At 49.0% G+C, this 23,151-nt stretch overlaps 1 protein-coding gene across 13 annotated transcripts in view; it reads right to left on the reverse strand.

Annotated features, from left to right (window-relative positions):
• The window catches only part of TSC1 (TSC complex subunit 1), a 49,779-nt gene extending 31,452 nt beyond the window's left edge, over window positions 1–18,327 (reverse strand). For 2 of the 13 annotated variants that reach the window (XM_019420695.2, XM_019420679.2), the window contains exons 1-3: window positions 18,159–18,263; window positions 8,650–8,712; window positions 1,333–1,518 (exon numbers count right to left, since the gene is read on the reverse strand). In XM_019420695.2, the coding sequence (XP_019276240.1) occupies window positions 1,333–1,438 (106 nt within the window). In that variant the 5' untranslated portion in view covers window positions 1,439–1,518; window positions 8,650–8,712; window positions 18,159–18,263. The other 11 variants (XM_019420686.2, XM_019420682.2, XM_019420684.2 and 8 more) reach the window with 11 other exon arrangements.
• Window positions 18,328–23,151: the final 4,824 nt, after the last annotated feature.

The raw sequence follows: 23,151 nt of genomic DNA on the forward strand, positions 1-23,151 counted from the left end.
CATTGTTAACAATTCAGGTTACACGCAAGTACGTAAAAGGAAAGTGCCCTCTACGACCAGCCTCCCAACCCACTCTTCCGAGAGTTTGGCACACACCCCCTCACAAACCTTTTCCTACTATGCTAATCACACCGTGCACATGCGTGCGTTCACGTCCACAGTCACACGGTCCGCGTACGTGTGTGTTTCTCCCACTTAACGCCGTGCGGGCACCCTCCCGTGATGGCACCTCTGACCTACTTCATTTTCCTCACTGACCTCCCGGCGCTCCACTGCCTGGCTCTGCGTGAGAAATTTAACCAGTCATCTACTGAAGGGTACTTGGGTTTTCCAATTTCTCCAAGGCTATAAGGAAATACGGACTCGTTTGGTTTTTTCAATGCTTAGTTGTTTTTGAGAGACAGAGGGACAGAGCCTGAGCAGGGAAGGGGCAGAGAGAGAGGGAGACATAGAATCTGAAGCAGGCTCCGGGCTCCGAGCTGTCAGCACAGAGTCCGACGCGGGGCTCGAACCCACGAGCTGTGAGATCGTGACCCGAGCCGAAGTCCAGCGCTTAACCGACTGAGCCATCCAGGCGCCCCTGAAATTCAGACTCTTGTTAAGTGGGACACATGGTACGTGCTTTTCAATTGGTGATGGGGACCCCAAAGAGGCTGAACGCTAGTTTATTCTCCTGCCAACAGTGCCCATTTCATAATCAGCATTTGATTTCTATCAACCTAGTAAGCAAAGAAAGGTACTATTTAAATTCATATTTCTCTGATTAAAGACAGGGAATGTTTTTGTTTTTTTTTTTTTTTGAAGTTTGTTTATTTATTTTGAGAGAGACTGAGACAGCGCAAGCAGGAGAGGAGCAGAGAGAGAGGGAAACAGAATCCCAAGCAGGCTTTGCGCTGCCAACGCAGAGCCCAACTCGGGGCTCAAACCCACAAAACCATGAGATCATGACCTGGGCCAAAACCAAGAGTCGGACGCTTAACCACCGGAGCCACCCGGGCGTCCCAGGTTATGCACTTTTATGCTAGAAATCACATACGTGATTTCCGGACGAGATGTTCTATCTGGCCCCTGAAAACACTCGGGTGGGTGGAGTAAGGGAGGTGAGGTGAAACAAGACGCTGAAGCTCGTGGGGTCAGTATGTGATTCTTGACAGGCTTGTGTGGATGTGAATATCACCGTAATAGAAAGCTTAAAGCACACAGAGAGTGAATCCACCAATCTGTGCTCTTTCTCAGTGGTTTAAAGACTCTCCTTAGAAGGTGAAACCCCGAGTCAGCAGAGTGTAGTCGCCCCGAGGGCAGAGGGGCCGAAAGGGACACAAAGCCACTTACCAGAATTGAGGTTCTCTTTGAAGACGGCTGTTACGTCATCACGCACGCTCAGCACGGGGGAGTCCAGCATGGAGACGAGCTCCCCGATGTTGGCTTGCTGGGCCATGGTCTTACGCGGGCGTGCTGTGCCGGGTCCGGAACGCGCACTACAGACTCTGCAGGCTCTTCATGGGCGCCACGACCAGCCTGCGAGGAAGGAAGAATAACAGCGTGACAAAACGGCCCCACCTCCCCCTGCCAAAAAATGACCGCGAGACAGACCGGCACGCGTGTCCAATGCAGCGAAAGTTCGCCCAGAACGCTGCTGATAAAAGCAGCTAGGGTGGGAGATTATTTCTCTCTGACCCATTCGTGAACAGAGTCGTGTACAACGCAACAACCAGAGAGAGACGGGAAACACTGGTACCTGTCAGAACCATCGCAGCAACTTAATACCACGACCGAAGCTAAGTTTTTTATTTTCGTTCCTACTTCTGATTCTACCTCGGGTTTCGGCTAAGACGATGCCTATGTTTCAAATCATTGATCAAAAGAGTAGGTGAACGATTTTCGGAAAAAGCACTGAAAACATACCATTTCCCTCTTGACGCTCCCTTCAATGTCTAGAAGTTAGTATAGCTTCTTAGGTCACAGGACCACAGGTTCAACACCTCATTTCAACCAGGGACCGCTTCTCAATTTTTCATACAAACTCCTCGCCCTAGGGGTCTATCACACTCGAATGCCACCGGTCACAGGGAGAAGGCCCCGGGCGGGGGGCAAGCGGGTAAACCGTGCACCCTCCGAAGACTCAGTGCCTCCTGGTGCTGGAGATGCCGCCTCACCCTTCCGTACAAAAAAGCAGCTCATTCTCCAGGAGTCACTACCCACATTTACCATTGTTCTTTTCTCTCCGCTTGGGTCTCTAAAGGTGTATTTTTAAAAACAAAACCAGTTATCATTTAGGAGACAGGAAGTGCACACCTTTTACAAACATCACTGAATACAGTCCTTATATTGGTATCACGCAATTGGTTCCTCCGTCCCCATCTTACAGGGAGAGAAACAGCGATCAAGACATTTGCTTGGGGCTGCTAAGCTGGCAAGAAGCAAAACCAAAAGAGAACTGAAATTTAAACCCAGATCTGCTTGACGGTAAAGCCCTAAGCCCTTAAATGTGACACGAAGCTAACTTGTGGTTTTGACCCTCACAACAATTCTGCGAGGTCAGCAGATACCCTCTTTTACAAATGACAATATGGATACTCAAGAAGAACAGGTAACTTTGCCAAGGTGACATGGTAAAGCAGAACTCAGATGGCTCAACTCCCAGACTAACGACTGTCTCTGTCCTCTGCCACCACGTTGCCTCCTCCTGGGCCTGTCCTGGAGTGAGCTGGAGTGGCCGCTCCCCAGCGTCACCGTCGACGGAAACCACCCGGGATGCCTATTAGAGATGCAGCCTCCTGGGCCCATTCCAGAACTGAATTTGGGGTTTACGAACCTGCATTTTAATAAGCACGCTGGCAGGAAACACTACGCTAAAGAAAATTTCCACTGAAGAGTTAAGTCCCCCTCCTGTAAGGATGTCAAATTTAAAGTACCAGTGACCCCAGAAACTGGTGAGTACTTCCTATCACCTCTGCTCTCATTTAATTACAACCTGGCAGTAGCCACTGATTTGCCTCTTGGCAAATCAGAAGTTCATGAGCCCAAAAAATCACTTAAAATGTCTACATGCAGGGGCGCCGGGGTGGCTCAGTCGGTTACACGTCTGACTCTGGATTTCGGCTCAAGTCATGATCAAATGGTTCGTGGGCTCAACCCCCGCGTCGGGCTCTGCGTGGACAGCATGGAGCCTGTTTGCAATTCTGTCTCTCCTTCTCTCTCTGCCCCTCCCCTGCTTGCACATGCGCACTCTCCCTCTCTCTCAAAATAAACAAACAAACATTTTAAAAATGTCTACATGCATTTTCGATAGCTAATCATGATGCAGGAAGTTGCTGGCTCACAGCTATAAATGTAAATCTTATAGGTAAATCACAAAGAAGTCCATTTCAAAGGGCTTACAACTAGTAAGATTTTCTTGTAATAGAGTTCAAGGCTGAAAACAGAAACAAATTTCACCTTGTGAGTGAGATTAAATTGAATTTAAAAGTGAGGAAAATGTCAACCTGTCAGGGTTTATTGTCCACTGAGAGAATTGAATGAGAGAACGTACGCACACACTTGGCACAAATAAACACTCCCTGAGTAGTGGCCACATATTTCAAAAAGAAAACTAGTAAAAATCTTGGGGCCATCATTTTCAAGGTGACTTTTTAACAGCACATTTATCTGGCTCGCCCTCACATTCACTCCTACTCCAGGTAAACCACAAATGAGCCCTCAGATTTAAAAGCATTTTTGTCCCCAAGTTTGGTTCTGTTCCAATAACACTGCGACTTACCTAGTCTCAGTATAGTGAGGCTCTGAGTTTGTATTTTGTATATTCAGAAGACAGTAACGTCAGAGCTGGTCCCCCAAATCCAGGCAGCCCAGAACACAGAGCGCCAGGAGTTCAACTCCAAAGAAAGATGGCGCTCATCCAGTCAACTTGGCCATACCCAGGGCTGGCCAGCCTGGGCTACCTCGCTTGCTTTTCAGTTTGCAAATGTCATGTTAGGGGTCAAAGTCTTGTCTCTGGAGCCTGTTCCTTCCAGATACTTTACAGAAAGCACAAATAAGGTTTCACTGTAAAACACATGAGTATATTTTTGGCAATAAGCTTTTCTCTTTGGTTCTAACATTCTTTCAACCATATTTTTTTAATTCCCCAGAAAAAATATAAGTCTTGGGTTTCATGGGAGGTTCTTCATTTAAGTGTCCCAAGTTCAAGGATTCTGACGTTCAAAAAAGCCCTCCCAAGAGTTTGTTTAATCACGAGCTTTTGAAATCAGTCCCGTGATTAGCGTATCTCTTTTAAAACTCATTCAGATATTTCTCGAGGGGCTAAGTGCAGGGTGCTGAGTAGGAAAGACAGACTTAGCACATGCAACGGAGAATTAAATGCGGGAGAAGGAAGTGGACGGGGTTCAGTGTGTGCACAGGGTGGGGAAGGGGCCAGCTCAGCCTGTAAGCAGTAGGGGCGGGTGAGGCCCACACGTGTGAGACACACTTTCCAGTCTGGGGAAGATGGACTGGAAAAGTCACCCGAAGGTTAACACCACAGGCACCGGAAGCATCAACTTACAGCTGTGAAAGTCTCTCTTCCATTCTGGAAATAACCGAGTACAAAGAACAGGAGTCACGAGAAGCTGAAAGTCAAGACCTAGGTTAATACGTTTCTGTAACCTACATGCCAAAGCGGTGTTCCACTCAGTCGGTGTGATCATCACTGGCCGCGTGCCACAGCACAGTGCTACAGACAATGCTACTCGCATTAGGGAGCGATGACTTTCAACAGCCACTCCCCATGCCAAAACCTGTCACTCTGTCAGTCTTCTGGACCTCAGGAATACGCACGGCCATCGGTCTGAAGCCAACATCAAGGTGACATCCTCGACTCCTCCACTGGCTCTCGTCCTCCCCTCGGATCTGTCAGCAAACCCACGATTTTGCTGTCCCTTCGTGGCTCCCGTCCAAGCCCCATCACCCTCCGTGCTACTCCTCCCGCCTATATTCCTGCTCCCCTTCCAATGCAGCTGCCCCCAAACAACCACAGAAGACTCTGAAATGGGGAAATCAGAATCCATCACCTGTTTAGGTCCATGCAATGGCTTCCCGTGGAGACAAGAAGAGCCGAACCCACGAGTGGCCGGACGGCTCCCCGTGCTCCGGCCGGCTGCGAGCCCTCAGCCGCCGCCTGCCTCCTCTTGCTCCACTCTGCCTCGGCATTTCTCTGCTCTGGTCCCCGTCTCCCAAAACCCAGGAAAACTGATGCTCCTGCCGGTGCCCCTATCCCTGGGATGCTCCTCCCCCAGATCCTTGCATGGCTGACTGTCACTGAGGTCTCTACTCAAAATGTCACCATCTCAGAGAGGTCTCCCCTGAGCACCCAACCGAAAGCAACAGGGGGGTTGTCAGTGACCGCCCTTGACTCCACCAAGCTTAAACTTTACAACCGGTCATCAGATTCGGTCACACAGGGTACTTAGTACGATCTCAACTCGCGTGGAAGATAGGGAGTCACCCAAGTTTAACTTTAGTCTCTATATTTGGCCAATATCTGGCTTCGGCCTTGGTCTTTGGAACCTCTGAAACTTGAACTGCCTACTTCAGCAGCATTTCTGGCATCCCTGACTGTGTGTGATCAACGTGTTCATGTCGTAACCATTATATCTAATCTACACGATGTCTATAATGTGGACAAGGTGTGCACTTAGAATTACTGTTAGAAATCTGAATATTCACTCTTAAATAAAGGTAAAACACTCTAGCTGTAACGTCCAAGCTCAGCGTTTTACAGTTTCATTACAAACGTATATTTATTATAAAAATAAAAGCTTTAGTTGATGAACATGGCTTTTTTTTTGAAGATTTTTTTTTTAATGTTTATTTATTTCTGAGACAGAGAGAGACAGAGCATGAGTCGGGGAGGGGCGGGGGGGGCACACAGAATCTGAAGAAGGCTCCAGGCTCTGAGCTATCAGCACAGAGCCCGACGCGGGGCTCAAACTCACAGACTGCGAGATCATGACCTGAGCCGAAGCCGGACGCTCAACCGACTGAGCCACCCAGGCGCCCCTGAAGATTTTTTTTAAATGTTTACTTACTTTTGAGAGAGCACAAGCAGGGGAGGGGCAGAGAGAAAGGGACAAAAGATCCGAAAGGGGCTCTGCGCTGACAGGCTGACAGCAGCAAACCCAATGTGGGGCTTGAACTCACTAACTGTGAGATCACGGCCTGAGCTAAAGCCGAATGCTCAACCGACTGAGCCACCCAGGCACCCCTGAACGTGACTTTTATGTTCAAAAACAATCAAGAACTGGGGCGCCTGGGTGGCTCAGTCGGTTGGGCGTCCGACTTCAGCTCAGGTCACGATCTCGCGGTTTGCGAGTTCGAGCCCCGCATCGGGCTCTGGGCTGATGGCTCGGAGCCTGGAGCCTGCTTCCGATTCTGCGTCTCCCTCTCTCTCTGCCCCTCCCCCGTTCATGCTGTGTTTCTCTCTGTCTCAAAAATAAATAAACGTTAAAAAAAAAAAAAATTAAAAAAAAAAAACAATCAAGAACTTTCAAATGGTTAAATATGTTAACTAATAATATGAATATTAAGGAGATAGATTACATAGATAACTTTACAAATAACAGCAATTATTCTTTGAGCCAAATGTTTATAAAATTTTTAATAATAGATGGCTAAACAGAAATTAAATTGCATCTTAATTCTACATTTTATAGAATTGTCTTATAGCACTTATTACAAACAAAATAAGCTTTTAAAGCTGCATTTAATTTATAGTCTTAATTAGTAGTCTTTCAAGGAAAGTAATATTTGGGAATACTTCACATCTTGCAAGGATGAATGAAAAATGTCAACCTGTCACCTCAGTTGTAAGACATGAAAAAATCCAAAAATCACAGACAACAACATCCCTGAGAAATCATCTTCAAGCCAAAGATAAAGACTATAAATAGTATAAAGAAAACAGTGTTAAGAAGAAACTGAAATCCCCTAGCACATTTTATACTCACTAATCAAATTTCAAAGCGGACTTTACAAAAGTGCTTTAGGAAGACAAGGGCTTGTGGTTCTGTGTCTACGAAGGCCAAAAGATAAACGAAAAAGCGTGTCAAGATGGTGGCTACAGATTGCCAACGATTTTTAGTAGCTGAAGACAAAGGATCTGGGAGGCTTGCCCAAGCTGTGATCCCAACATACAGGTTCCTCCTAGAAGACAATCTTCCGCAAACTTTCCTGAACTACGTTCCGCTTTGTCCAAAAAGGTTCGTGATGGGCTGACGGTAGTGGCTGAATGCGGCGTCCCGCATGCAACGCGGCGACCGCAGTAGCAATCTAACTGCAGGTCCCGAGGAAGTCATCTTCCTACACGAGAACTCCAAACTTTACAAACCTAGCTACTAAAATGTCACGCAACTGCAATACTAAATTTGCGACTTACGATGCGTGTTACTCAGCTTGGGCCCCAATCATATGAACACCACCGCTTGACAATGGGTTCGAATTCATATTCCGCGGACTTGTGAAGAAGGGCGAGTGTGAAGAACACGCAAAAACACTGAGAATGAAGTCACACTCCGAAAGCTCCCCCTACTTGTGAGAGAAGGACACTTCCCCCCTGTCGTTGGTCCACAATCTGTACGAAATTCCTCTTTGTGAACAGACATCAGTCTTGAAGGCAAGAAATCCCTACTTTATTTCACAATTCCTGTGATGTAAGGTGAGGCAGACGATGACAGGACATAGTAATTGGCAACAAGTGAGCCATCAAGCGAACCCCATCAGCTACACACAGAGAGAGACAGCAACAAACACCTCCCCATCTTCCCCACATCTTCGCACAGACGCACACAGTGCTGTTGTACTGGGCGCTCTTGCTGGTAAACTCAAAATTACAGCTCAGTGATACAAGTAACGTCACTAAGACCAAATTCGCATCCGCAAAAGTGCCAAAGCCTCACTATTTATGAAGAGTATATTCTAGGACTTTGAAAATCCTCCAGTCCTAGAGACCACCACGTCCTATAGTTCATCTCTGAACACTAACTAAGACGATTAATAAGTAAAGCCATGTGAAGACGTAAATGCTAATTCACCAGTTCGGGGGTTCTCAGCGCAGGATGTACATTAGAATCACCTGGACAGTTCACAAAATCCGGATGCCCAGGCCCCACTCCAGAGCAGGTGAAGGGGTGGGGTCGAGAGACCACGTGGGTCGAGAACCTCTGCGTTAGTCAAATGACTCGCCCCAACACAAGGGCTTCAGTTTAATCAATTTAACGCAGTGGTTAAAACCAAGCTTCGCTGCTAAGATGACCTGATCTGAGTCAACAGGTCCCCCGAGTAGCAGCTAAACAACCTTAGGAAAAGCAGATAATATCTCAGAGCCTCGTTCCTCATCTGCAAAATGAGGATACACCAAAAGTGTGGCTGTGAAAAAGAAAATAAGTAACACGCATAAAGCACTTAACACAGTGCCTGGCACTGAATAAGCCATAAATAAACCACGGGTAGTTTGACAAATCATCTCATGCCACAGGAGGACCAGTACCTAGCCAGTAGCTTAACCCAGAACCGTTCAGTCCTGAAGGCAAAGAAACAAGTACACGTCTACACAGTCACGCCGGTGAGCGATTCCCTTCCATCTCCCCCAACCACTGGACTGAGTTGATACCTTACCTGTTCTGGGGACAATTGGTGCTTCGGCTTCCAGTGCTGTCAACCTGGTGTCTTTCATGGTCACTGAAGGGAAAAAACACACATATGTGGACAACAATCTTACAGTGAACTGAAAACCAGATGCAACGAGGGGGAGGTTAGGGCTCATCTGGTCCGAGCTGCTTCCTGCCCTAGCCCTGACAGGTGGCCATCTGGTTTCCACCGGAACGAATATTTACAATCACTGGGCGCACGTGCCCCTCTCTCCCTGTCTACATTTCTGAACAGCTGGTTGCTGGAAAATCCTTTATATTGTGCTGAACTTGTAATCTCTGTCTTCTGTTAGCTGTTTATTCGAGCTATAAACAAATGGGCAGGATAGGTTCTAGAATCACACGATTCCAAGTTGCAATCCAAGCTCTGCCAGGTTATCAGCTGGGTCACTCCTGGCTGCTTATCTTAGCTTCCTAACATCTAGCCTTGTTACCTCATCTGGAAAGTGAGAACTGCGGCCTCTACCTCAGGAGGCTGCCTGGGGGGTTACACGGGGTAGAGCCCTGGCACAGCGCGGGGCAGAGTCATCACTCACACGGCCCGGGGACTCAGGCCACAAGAGCAGGAACAGGGCCAGGCACAGAGCACCCAGCGGGCCTACACCTCCTCATCGCCTGCCATGGCCCCCTCCCGCCCTACAGCCCACCCCCCCGCCCCGGCCCCCAAGCTAAGCATTCACCCTTAAAATGTCAGCTTATACGTCTGCCCCATCAGAGAAGGCTTCCCTCCCCTCCGCTCCCGTGCCCCAGACTAGGTCAGGTCCCCTGTTATATCTGCTCAGCAGCCTATATTTCTTTGTGTCACTTGCACAACCCAATTAAAGAAGCGTAATTAGTTACTGAACATGACTCCCTCACTAGAATAGAAGTTGCATCCAGGGAGGGGCAGGAGCTCAGTCAGTAGCATATCTCTAGCGGCTACCACGGTCTCTGGTATGGTTGACTAAAGGGTAGGACTTAAAATATTTCTTAAATAAATGCACAAGGCTGAATTCTGCCTTCGAAACAGCACAACCTGAACCTCATCCTTCCACGTGAAGCATAAAATACTTGTGAACAGCTATCCTTTTTCTACTTTCTTCCCCTTTTTAACAAAACTTTCTGTCTTGGCAATTATCTCATATTAAATAACCACATAAAATAGGCATATACGTGTGTGCGTATATATTCCAAAGTGTTTTTTTTTTAAAACATTAATTTATTTTTGAGAGGCAGAGAGAGACAGAGCACAAGCAGGGGAGGGAGAGAGAGAGGGGGAGACACAGACTCTGAAGCAGGCTCCAGGCTCTGAGCCATCAGCACAGAGCCTGACACGGGGCTCGAACCCACCAACCGTGAGATCATGGCCCGAGCCGAAGTCGGACGCTCAACCGACTGAGCCCCCCAGGCGCCCCTATCCCAAAGTGTTTTAAAATGTGGGCCCTTCGAACTAAACGTAGGTACAGTGTAATCATGAGCCGGCAGCCCCATGAGGAGCAGGGATTACCTGTCTGGTCCCCCAGCGGGCACCCCGGGCCTACTGCAGGATCTGGCAGAGAAGAGGCAAATATACCCTGTTCGGCTCAGCAAAGATTTCACCACCTTCCCCGGTAGCCATTGCAGGGTGGGAAATAGAGCGAGAAAGCGGAGCCGCACACACTGCGCACGACGCCCCGTCAGCGGGCGTGCGCAAGCCCTTTGCTGGACGGTGACGTCAAAGTCGAGCTGGTGGATGGAGCACTCTCTAACAAGTAACAGCTCTTGCCCCAGACGACCGGGTAATTACATTTCCTTGGGGAGCACACTCTAGGCATGAAAATCCAACGGTCCTCGGTGGCACCGGGCAAGCGTGTGCACTTTCAAAAAGGCCAGCCAAATCATTCAGACGGGGAGTGCCTGCCTGGCCACAGTCACTCAGTCAAGTAAAGAACCAGAATGAAAACACAGAAGCCTCTACTATTCCGCATCTTAAAACCAGCTGTAGTCCAGTGAGTCATACAGACTTCCTCTTACAACTAATCCTGGTTGGACCTTTTACCTGCCTGAAAAGGAGTATCCCAGGAAGGGTGAAATTGGGATACGCACAAGATGAGACCTCGTAGCCTGCCCAGCCACGATCGCCACCTCAGACAAAGGGACTGGCACGGGAAATCAGAATGTGTTTTGTCCAATGCTCAACATGAAGACTTCTTAAGTTCTTTATCACTAGGCCAAAAAACGGCTCATCGTAACAAACTGTCATCAATCTCATGTCGACAAGTCAAAGGCGACCTGCCGTTATTTATATTTTTAACTGCTTACTGACTTATCCATTTATATTTAAATCCTCTCCTATGGAGGTACTGCTAGGTAACATCATCCTCGTCAGGCAAGTGCAATGTGGCCTGTGAACTCCCTGATCGGAGGTGAGGAATGTTGAAGACCCTCTTGAAAGCTGTGGATGGAAACACCTTCAGAGCACAACAGGGTCAAGTCACGTTCTTAATCTTCAAGAGCCAAATCAAAAAAGAAACATGCCCCCAGATCTAGATGTTTCCTCTTTCGTATCTGACTCAAAAGACGCATTCTCACCTAGAGATGGAACTTCCTACAAGCAGTCTTTTTGAGTGAGTGAATGAATGAATGAATGAATGAATAAAGGGTAAGTCTGAGGAAGAAGAGGGCTCTGTGCTTTTAGTATTCTGAGATTAAACAGAAAGAGCTCAGGTCAATTTGTTTCCATAGTTCACCTTAATTTCATTCTTAAGGTGTTTACAGAGAGGTGGCTTATATACTTAGGATTACACTCAAACTCCAGCTTAACAGGCACGTACAGCTGCCATCAGCAGAACCCTACACACCTTTTTTCACATCCCTCTGTCCTGGGCAAGGTGCATTACACGCTGTGAGACAGCTAAGAGCTATGCATCCCTTTATGAAATACCTAAAATGCCTTTAGAAAGTATTTTATCTGAAAACATCAGTCGAGTATTCAGACTTCTGGCACACCATGCCAAGGCATCAGGCGTGTGGCCTTCTATCCCACGATGCCTTAGAACTGCAAATCCCATCAAATAGGTACCTGCATAACATACCGCCTGAGACGATTTTATACATGCTTGTCTATGAGGTAAAAATGAAGGCAGGTGTCTCGTCACCATAACTTGCTTCCCATGCTCAAGTCTTTCATCTAAAAAATTCAAAGACAATGCAGATACGGGTTCAGGCACAGACAGACTATTTTACAGGACAGGCAGATCAGAACCATCACTGCATTATGTTAATAATGAAGATAACAGCAATAACAATACGCTGGTACACCACTGCGTTCAGCGCTGGCTCGGTAACAGTCTCGGGTGATTTCCTCGAGCAATCTTCTACCAAGTGAACAAAGCTGCCTTCAGCACAAATGCATCCAAAAAGGGTAAGATACTAGCTGCCATTCCCTCTTCCCACGACACACAGGAAGGAGGAGAAGGGGTTAGGAGACACCACCCCGCATGTGAGCGTGAAGCACCTGATGGAGAAACCTGCCAAAACGTGTAGTTGTGGCTGACTTCCCCGCCCTCGCAGCTGCACACCCTCTCAAGGTCACATGAACCGGGCCAGGGGAGCTCCAGATTTGCCATTCAGAATTTTTGCCATTAGGGACCTGGAAGGACAACTTGTTGAAGCTTATGCCCCATTTCAAAGGTGAGTCTTGTAGAACTTGCCTGTAGGGATGGAGCTTGGTCTCAGTAAGATAAATCTCTTCTATAAATAATAATGTTTCTTTCAGCCTGAATCAAAATTATTTACCAAGAAAATACACATCAGACAAGTATCATGCATGTTTCAAACAGCCACTCTACCGAGCTTCCCCTAAAAGAAATCTGAGCAAACTGCAAGATTTCTTTAAGTTTCAAGTTCCTAGGACTAAAACAGAAATACCCCAGGAGAATCAAAGGGCACAGGCTTTGACACTTCAGGATAGTGGTTCTCAAATGTGGTCCCAGCAACAGCAGCATCACCTGGGGCTTTGTTAGAAATGCAGACCCCTGGGCCTTGTGCCACACCTCTGAATCAGGAACTGTGAGGGTGGGGTCTTCTGGGGGATTCTGATGCCCTTATTAAAGGTGAGAACCACTGGCCCAGGAAGCAGAAGGATGAAGCCAAAAAACACTAAAAATATAAATTTGGGGGCGCCTGCGTGGCTCAGTTGGTTAAGCGTCCCACTTCGGCTCAGGTCATGATCTCGCAGTCTGTGAGTTCAAGCCCCACGTTAGGTTCTGTGCTGACAGCTCAGAGCCTGGAGCCTGCTTCAGATTCTGTGTCTGTCTGTCTGTCTGTCTGTCTCTCTCTCTGCCCCTCTCCTGCTCACACACACTCTCTCTCTCAAAAATAAACATTAAAGGGGTGCCTGGGTGGCTCAGTCAGTTGAGCGTCCGACTTCGGCTCAGGTCACAATCTCGCGGTTTGTGAGTTCGAGCCCCGCATCGGGCTCTGTGCTGCAGCTCAGAGCCTGGAGCCTGCTTCGGATTCTGTGTCCCCCTCTCTCTCCGCCCCACCCCTGCTTGTGCTCTGTCTCTCTCTGTCCTTCAGAAATGAATGAACATAAAAAAATTTTTTTTAATAAATAAAATAAACATTTAAAAAGCCACAAAAATACACATATATATTTAATATATAATTTTAAAAATAATTTGAGGTTCAAAGGGAAAAAAATACATAGTGCCTAAACCTTGGAAAAAAGCCCAGTGGAATTCTGCCAGGTGCTAAAGGTACCAGCACAGACTGAACTCCAAGCCTGACAAGCACTTAGCAAGTTACATACCTGAGATCTCCACTTCTAATTTTTTTTTAATGTGGCATTTAAGTCGAATTCCCTGACAAGTGTAAAGAATCATTCAATGTAGAAGTTTAACAAGATGATGTACAACCCAAACAGTACACAGGTCCACCTCTGAAAGGCTTGGGCCTTTCCCACCTACTGGTTTAAAAACAAAAAAAAAAAGTTTTTAATAAAGCCCAAGTCCATTTTTAAGAGGAGTAATCTGTCTAGAATAATCAGCTGGGCTGCAAGCTGGGTCTATAAAGTTCCTGATTGGATCTGTATGAATTGTTTGGTGGTGACAGGACAGGAAGGGATATTTGGTCCAAAGCTTCCAGCAGATTTTCAGAGGGGAACTGAGGCGCCCCAAAAGTTAAGAACCACTAACTTATGAATGAGTTTATGAGATTAGCAGTTCGTGTCATTTATCAAAGCGAAAGATGAAATGTTTGGGCTCCGAAGTCAACCAACAGGGTTCAAATCCCAGTTGAGAAGCTATGAAAGTGAATTTAGGCCTCAGTTTCCCCATCTTCCTCACCTGTCTCTTAAGGCTGTGGGAAGAGTTAACGGGGATCATGCATGTAAAATAGCACCGTGTCAGGCACATAAGTACGCAATAAATACAAACCTGATTATAACAATATTACTACTAAATGAAATGTATTGCTGGGTACATGAAGCTTCAGTCTACCCATGTAACAACTTGTATGTGCAACATTGATAAAACCATTCTATAACTCGAAATGGATACACTTCATGTTTGCTGCTGTGCTCCGTGAACTATTCAAAGTAGCACTGGTCTTAATGCAGACATTACGGTCACGGTATCTGTTCTTTCTTATCACCCCCTACTGAGCCTGCCATCACCAACAGAAAGGCAAAACTGTCCCCGGTTACTCAATAATGCTTCGTGGTCTCTCCTACCATTATCTTTACTTTAGAAAGTGACCTGTGAATTCTAGGCCAGTCACTACCAGGCCTTGTTTCGTATCAAAGCTGGGGTTTTAAGGCACTTTACTCATTAGATGATAATCTGAATTCATTCAACCTTAAAAAGTTTTCTGTTACCTTTTGCTGGTTCCCAGGACAGAACAAAAGTTAGCACTGCACAAGGGACAAGAAGAAACTGGCGAGGTCCTAAGATAATATATCTTTAATATAATATATATATATGTATATATTATTCTCCCCCCCCAAAACAGAGACATTAGATATTAAATGACTAACTTCTAGTAACTATAGGCTTAAAAAGTAAACCAGAAAAAGGATAATCTCAAATTGCTGATGGCAGACCTCTTTCAGACCAATTTAAATGGCCAAAAATGAGGAGTATTGTCAAGCAAACTAAATTATACTAAACACAGGGGGGGAATCTCAAGTGTGAGTATATGTTAATTATACACACATATGTTTTTAAAGCAAAAAGCTACAGGTTTGAATGTTACTGAGTATACTTTGCTTTCATGCTTAAGCTCAGCTCCTTACATGACAAACAAAACTAATATAGATAAAACCAATCTCTCATAGAGAGATTTATAATGTGAAGAATTTACAGGGGGTTACCTCTTAAAGCATCATGCAATACAAAAGAAAGGATACAGAAGTCATCACTCACTGGGTCGGGCTAAGGGTCACCAATGCGCTTAGTTATTTTTAAATTTTTAATGTTTAATTATTTTTGAGAGATACAAAGACAGAGCACAAGCGGAGGAGGAGCAGAGAGAGGGAGACACAGAATCCAGAGCAGGCTCCAGGCTCCGAGCTGTCAGCGCAGAGCCCGACGCGGGGCTGGAACTCACGAACGGCGAGATCATGACCTGAGCCGAAGTCGGACGCTTAACCGACTGAGCCACTCAGGCGCCCCAATGTGCTTAGTTATTATAAAGCCGTTAACACTTTGAGTCAATCAACCGAGTCAGAATGTTTAACTGAAGCCCCGGGAGGACTTGAAATCCCAGAAATTCAGACTTAGAAACACCCTAATTCACAAGCCAACTCTCTTACTTCACAGACGAAGAAGCTTAAGCTTAGAGAACTTCGATGGCTTGTTAAAAGTCAAGAGCTATCTGATTTTTAGCAAAGGCCTAAAACAGTTGATGCATTGCTGTACTTGGTTCCTCTGCATCCAAGAGTATACCGTTAATTCCAGGAAAAGCTAGTCCACTGTGGCTTGGAACCTGGAAAAGAACATACCTGTACCCTAACAAATGGTGAAAGAAGGACAGAGCTACGGGATCAAGTCAACTGTAATTCAGAGCCCAAAACTCACCCAGCACTACACACCCACCGAAGGCTAGAAACTATCTTAGGAAACGCCTTTGCAATAAATTATACATCGAAGGAAAAATAGCCAAATTGATACTCGAAGCCACTGGTCCTCAACGTCTGGCGTACATCAGAATCACCTACAACTGCCTCCAAAATATATACCCAGGGTATCCTTGGAGAGCAAGCATGGGGGCCCGTGTACTATGGGGCTGGACATCTGCGCATGGAGGTTCTGATGAACACGACTGCTTGAGATCGCTTGTTCCCGGCGATTTTGTGATTCCGTAAACATTACACAGACAGGTATATCTTTGATTTGCCCCGGGAAGACTGTTCAGTTTCGGCCCACAAATGACACCAAGCATGCACAAAACGCATCGGATTACGCCGCAACAGTAGCCGTGTGACATGCCCTCACTCTTAACCCAGGGAGGAAGGGTACGAGCGAGTCACAGGATCCAAGACACTCCAGGTTAGTGAAGCGCGGTACTGAAGGCCTGTAGCCGCCCAAGAGTCTGTCTAACTAGGAATTTAGAAACACACGAAGCCCTCAGGACACGAGGAAACGCACGAAGTGAAGAAAGCTTCCATCATCCACCTTTCCAGGCACCTGATGGAAGAGGGTTTTAGGTAAGATATTAACTTTAGTAAGAGGATATTTTCATTTTACATCGTCTATAAAGTGCCCTTAAGTTTACACCAGGTGGTTAGGGGAAGACTTCGCTGCTCCCCAGGGCGATAGCGGAGAACGTTTCAGTGTTTCTGAGGGGCTTCATTTGCCTGATGCACGACTGTTACAGCTACATTTCCCTACACAACCCTAAATCAGCCCTCCCATTTGCATACTCCAGGTTTACTCAGGAATGTTCAACTTCAGAATCACAGGTGGCTGCTCGGCAAATCAAGGGCTCCCCGAAGACTCGGTTTTATAAATGCTTCCTGAAATTTACAGCCCCGCCTCGCCGGCCTGTTTGAATTCCGAGGACTCCAAGCGGATCCCGAAATTGTAAATCAAAGCATCTCAGAAGAGTATTATTCTATTTTAGTACTTTTACAGCTTACTCTATGCAAAGCGAAGTGCTATTTCCAGGCTTTCTATTAACACAAAACAAAACAAACAAACAAAAAAAAAAACCAGCAAGGATTTTAGTAGGACTTGTTTCTGCAGTAAACGTGTCCTTTTATAAAAACATCACACACTTGCCGGCCTAACTTAGACTAACGTGTTGACAAGCACAAGGGCTGCCATCCCCAGCAAAGCTCAGGTGTAGGAGCCCCTGTGGCTGTTGGAGCCCCCACAGCTGGACACAACGCACCCCCCTTCAACGTGAGACGCGCACGCACAGGCACCTGCGCACAAACTCTGGCCGATCGCTTCCAGCCACTCAGTTAGAACGACAGGCCGGCTTCGGTCAAGCGGGAGCAGCAACGAGGCCAGGAGCACCGGCCTGGGGCCCACAGCGGCACGCCCTGGGGACGGGACCCTGGGCCACCAGCCCTGATCTCTCCGGGCCTCAGTTTCCTCCCCCGGGAAATGGAGGCGTCAGCAGCGGCCGCTTCTCCCCTTCGTCGCAGGGACTGCAGGAGGCACAGGGCGACCGCCGGGCACCGACTCGCCCCGGGAGCGCCCCCTCCCACGCTGCCGCCCGGCCCCCGAGTCCAAAACACGCGGAGCACAACTCTCTCGCAGGGAGCACAAAGAGCTTCAATCTTCCGAGGTCTCTCGGGCCGCGGGCTCGTCGTCTTCCAGCTCCGCGAACGAATGAATGAGCGTCTAGCAGCGGCTCCGCAAGCAGCTGGCTGTCGCCTAGGGTCCGCCTCGGCCGACTGGAAGTGACTGTCTCTGACCGTCAATTAGGCACCCACGAGCACACGCGGAGCGAGGCACCCCAGTCCCGCAAATTCCAGCGGACGCGCCCGGAGTCCAGGCGGGTCCCCGAAGCCCACGGGCCGCCTCCATTCATTCTCCGCCCCACCCCCGGCCCCCCTCCGGAAGCCCCGGCACCAGCCGCCCTCCCCCACCGGCCCTGCCCCTCCGGCCGGGGGGGGTGGGGGGGGGTCTCTCCCCTGCCCTCCGCACCCCGCGGGAGCCTGTCACCCCGCCAAGCGAGGCGGCTGGCGAAGGGGCCCGCCTCACCCCTGCCCTCGGCACCGCGCCCCGGGGGTGCAGCCGTGCCCTCGGCCGCCGAGGAGGGGCGAGGTGCGGGTCCGGCCCGCCTCTCCTCCCCGGGGACTCGCCAGCTCTGCGGGGCCCCGCCAGAGGTAGCACGTAATCAGAGGGAGGGGACAGCCCTCCGGACACCCCTTCCCGGGCTTCCCTCTCCGGCAAGGGAGCCCCTTGCCCCAGCCCCTCGGGCCCCCCCCCCCGACCGGGGTCGTGGTGCCAGGGGTGCCCCGAGAAGCCCCCGTGGAAAGGAGGGGGGCGACACCCCCATACTCACCCACCGTCTCCTCCCCCTCAGCTGTTTACCTCACAGTTCCTCCAGCCTACAGGGCGCCGCCATCTTGGACGTACAGCACCTCCCCCGTCGTGAAAGGCCCACGGCCGCTGCGGCCTCCGCCACGAAAAAGAGTGCCCGGCTGGGCCTCACCTCCCCCTCGACCCCAGCGGCAGATGACCGCGGCCGGCAGCCCCGTTGGACGGAAGAGGCCGTCCTGCTCATTACCGGTGGTGAGAACCAGCCGAGAAAGAACCCAGGAGAGTTTGTAACGTAGGGGGGGGCGGGGACGGGCGGAAGGATCCCGAAAGGAGGCCGCTGAGAGATCTTGTGACTCTGAAGGAGGCGAAAAGAAGGGCCGGCGCGGCGGGAGGAGCCACGCGAGGGAGCGAGGGGCGGGGCGGAGGTCACGTGCTCGGGCGGGCGGGAGGGGCCGTGCAAGAGGCGTAAACAAGGTGGCCCGGCTGGGTGTGGTTGGGGTGCCTGCTGCCTTCCCCCTCGTCCCCTCTGCCCTTGCAGACCCGGTTGTTCCCTCCTCCCCCCCGGCCCCCTTCCCGGGGTCTCTCTCTCTCTCTGTAACCCGCCGCAGAGCCGCGATCGTGTTTCCCAAAGAGCCCCTGGGGCCCGCGTGGGTGAAGGGTCCGCTCTGGAGCCTTGGAGGAGTGGCTTTTCACTCCATCCGGGCAGCCTTCGTTCCTTTGCAGAATATTCGCAAAACCCCACCTCTGGGACTGTGAAGAAAGAACCACACTGGCGCCTGCCCTCAGGTTGCCAACGCCTCAGACCTGATCACGACAGTTGCGGACAACCACCCTAATCGGAGCAGACAGCTTGGAAATGAAGCAGCCTTAATTCCGTCCCTTCTATTTCCTAGCTGTCTATCGGCTAGACCTGACAAGTCTTAAAGTCGGCGGGGGCCTCAGTTTCTTCCTCTGGGAAATGAGCATCACAGCATTCCTCAACTGAGAATTCAAGCCCCGAGCATAGTAAAATGCTCAACAGGTGATGTTCTTTATCAGAGGCCAGAGCAGCATGACAGAGCAGGCAGAGAGTGAGATGAGCCTAACGGAATTTGAAAGGCTTTTTGAAGGAGTGGGCATCTGCTTTGTTTTTAAAGGAAAGGTAGGTTTTATGAAATAGAAATGGGAGAGGCGGTTGGGAGGCCGAAAGCACCAACGAATCAAGAGCCTGGAGGCAGTAAGTGCTGGGTGCCTTCTGGGAATAACAAGTTTTGTCATGGGAACCAATTGGGTCACAATGCCAGGCAGCTTGCGATGCAAGGGGCCAGGTGCATCAGGGGCCAGAACAGTGGGTGCTGTCGGCATTCGGAGAGGCCCAGTGTAGTCCCAGGTGGGGCTGCTGCTAGCTTGTCTGGTGCTTTGTGAGAATTAGACACCCCTTCTGAGACCGTAGCCCATGTGAGCAGAGCCCAGGGTGTATTTCAGCCCTGTCCTCTAGCCCCCAATCCTCCTGGATTGAGCAGTGCACAGCCTTTATAACCATGCTGGTTTATGAGGCAGGTGGGCGTTGAGCTGGGGATTCAACCAGTCTAACGTGGTTATGGAGGCAGTTGGGGGAAGCCAAGAGTTCTTGATTCAAGCGGACCAGAGCTTGAGTGCAGGTTTCTGCTGTCGTACGCACGGACTCAGCCTTCGTTTCCTCATCCACAACATGGGGTGATAATAATGTCTGCAGAGTGGGGATTTGAGGTTAAATCAGTGAGACGTTAAGATATAACTAGGGTAAAACCTAGTTCCATAAATGTTACTTCTGGGGGCGCCTGGGTGGCTCAGTGGGTTAAGCGTCAGACTTCAGGTCGGGTCATGATCTCATGGCCCCTGAGTTCGAGCTGTCAGCACAGAGCCCAGAGCCTGCTTCAGGGTCTGTGTCTCCCTCTCTCTCTGCCCCTCGGCCACTTGCACTGAGATTCTCTTTCTCTCTCAAAAATAAATAAACATTAAAATTTTTTTTTAAAAAATAAATGTTACTTATGTTACCATGTTGATTGTGTTCATGGCCAGCATCCATCACTCCCAGGAGCTGGTCCACCAAATACTGAACTCTATGTAGCCACCCAAGGGCCATCAGCTGGGGGGGGGGGGGGGGGGGTGTGATCCAGAGATGAAAAGGTTGGGGGAAAAGGGGAAGGATCTGGTTTCTCCACAAACCATTTGGCAGGAAGGACCACACTGCCTTTGCATGCTCGCCAGGGCCGGGACTCAAGTGCTTTCAGAGATTTCTCAGTCCAGGGATTGGAGGGCCCAGGTTAAGGGGCGGAGTCGAGGGCCAGGCACTGCCCTAGTGTTCTGACCCAGGAACCTCCCTTCCCTCCCCCCAATTTTCCTTAGCGCTCTGACCTCATCCTGCTGGAATGTTCTTCTCCGTGGAAGGGAGCAGTGATCCATGGAGCTCATCAACTCCTGGCCCTCAAGGGGGGCCCAAACTACATTGTTACTGTTTATACAGTGTCTGGAAGAAGAATGGTAATTGTTCTCTCAATATGGACCACCAGGGGCTTGTGTGACAAGAGGCCAGAAAGAAAAGGCAGAGGCAGCCCAGCCACCATCCCCAGCCGCTCTTAGTCCAGGCTACCTGGATATTTTTTTCTCTAAAAGTCATGGGTCGCCTGTCTGAACGTGACAAGAAACAAAGGAGCTGAGCCGGTGTAGGCAGGTGGTGCTGACCCGATAGACGGGGTAGTCTTCCCCTGCATTAGTCTGTGCGACATCTCCCCCTCCCCTTCCGAGGGACAACCACAGTACCACCCTCGAGCCACGGGGGCACTTGGACCGGGCCTGGCCAATCCCCATCATCTAGCCAAAGAGATTGGCCGTTGGACACGTGACTTGAGCTGGACCAATCAGGGTACTTCCCTGAGTCTATATATGGATACTAAAGAGAGATTGTGTCTTGCCTCGGGTCACTAAACCCAGATGAAGAAGCTGTGACCCTCCACGTCCCCATCTCCTACGACAAACTCAGAAGTCCAGCCAAATGATGGAAAAGACCTAGATGGAGACCAAGACGGAGATGGAAAAAGAAATATAATTCGCTATCTCCTGAATTTTCAGAGTCCTGGAAAAAAGCCTGCTTTCACCCTTCTGTATGTGGCCTCATGCCACTCACCCTGCCTCCAGTGGCCACACATCTACAGGGCCAAGTCCAAGTTTCTGGCAGTAGCCTCCGCAGAGCCCTGGAACCCCATCTCAGCAGCAGCCCCTCGCTGTTTAGCACTGTGTCCAAAAGACCAAGATTATATGTGTATACACTATATACATATATGACCATGCACATATCTATGCATGTACTTTTAACTTACATAAATGGTTTATGTTTGTGGTGGCAGTTTGTTTCTGACCTTTTGCCCCACTCACCGTTGTTTTGAAGCTCCGTGCATGATGCTCTGTATGCATCTAGCCAGTAGCTTCTAATGGCTGACAATTATTCAGCGATACGGATCTACACTGATCGGCCCTCCACTCTCCCAGGGAGGGAATGATACCCACGGTGCCATCTGAAACACGGGGAGGAACATGCTGTACTGATATGGCTGAGAATGTCTTTGGGATGTATATCTAGGAGTAAAACTGGTGGACTTAACTTTGTTGTTGTTTTTAGAGAATTTTTTTTAATTTTGTTGGGGTATAATTGATATACAAAAAAATTGCACACATTTAATTGCACACACATCTGGATGACTGCCCACAAAGGCCCACACCCATGATACCATCACCACAACCAAGGTACTAAACACACCCGCCACCTCCAAAAATTTTGCACGGACTTACCACCAAATTGTTCTCCAGAATGGCTGCCCCAGTCTACTGTCCACAAAAATGCCCACATCCCTGCCAACACTTGGCATCGACTGGCTCTTTCATGTTTTCAGTAAACTAGGGCTATACTGACACGTTCTTATTTTGTTTTGTTTTTAATTTTTAATGTTTATTTTTGAGAGAGAGAAAGCGCGCACAAACGTGGGCACACGCATGGAGGAGAGGCAGAGAGAGGGAGACGGAGGTTCCAAAATGGGCTCCGCACTGACAACAGAGAGCCCGATCTGGGGCTCGAACTCACAAACCGGGAGATCATGACCTGAGTCAAAGTCGGACGCTCAACTGACTGAGCCACCCGGGCACCCCTGACATGTTCTCTTTTTTTTTTTTTTTTTTTTTTCCAACATTTATTTATTTTTGAGACAGAGAGAGACAGAGCATGAACGGGGGAGGGGCAGAGAGAGAGGGAGACACAGAATCGGATGCAGGCTCCAGGCTCTGAGCCATCAGCCCAGAGCCTGACGCGGGGCTCGAACTCACAGACCGCGAGATCGTGACCTGAGCTGAAGTCGGATGCTCAACCGACTGAGCGCCCCAGGCGCCCCTGACATGTTCTTGTTTAATTTACCACCCTCTATTAGTGAGACGGAGCATTTCTTCATATTCTTGTTAAGCTGTGGGTTTCTTCCTCTATAAATTGCTGATTCTTATCTTTTGGCCATTTTCCCAATAGAGTCACTATCTTTCCCTTGTTGATTTGTGGGAGCACCGTCTCTGTTTTAGGTGTGTGCCCCCTTGTTGGCTACAGATATTTCCAATGTTTCCCCCAGTCTGTTATCATCCTAGTAACTGTAACTGTATTGTATTACATTGGAAGAGAGACATTAATCCTGATGTTACCAAACTCATCTCCCTTTTTTTTTTTTTTTTTTTTTGAGACTTACACTTTGGGTTTTTTGAGGTTTTGCTTAAGAATGTCCTTTCCAAGTGGTGCCTGGATGGCTCAGTTGATTAAGCATCTGACTTCGACTCAGGTCATGATCTCACAGTTCGTGAGTTCAAGCCCTGCATTGGGCTCTGTGCTGACAGCTCGGAGCCTGGAGCCTGCTTTGGATTCTTGCCTCCCTCTCCCACAGTTTGTGAGTTGGAGCCCCACATCAGCCTCCCCACTGTTGGCACAGAACCTGCTTCAGATCCTCTGTCCCCCTCTCTCTCTGCTC

Source organism: Panthera pardus, unplaced genomic scaffold (genome assembly GCF_024362965.1).
Source record: "Panthera pardus isolate Hobbes unplaced genomic scaffold, ASM2436296v1 HiC_scaffold_20, whole genome shotgun sequence".
Taxonomy (NCBI): Eukaryota; Metazoa; Chordata; class Mammalia; order Carnivora; family Felidae; genus Panthera; species Panthera pardus.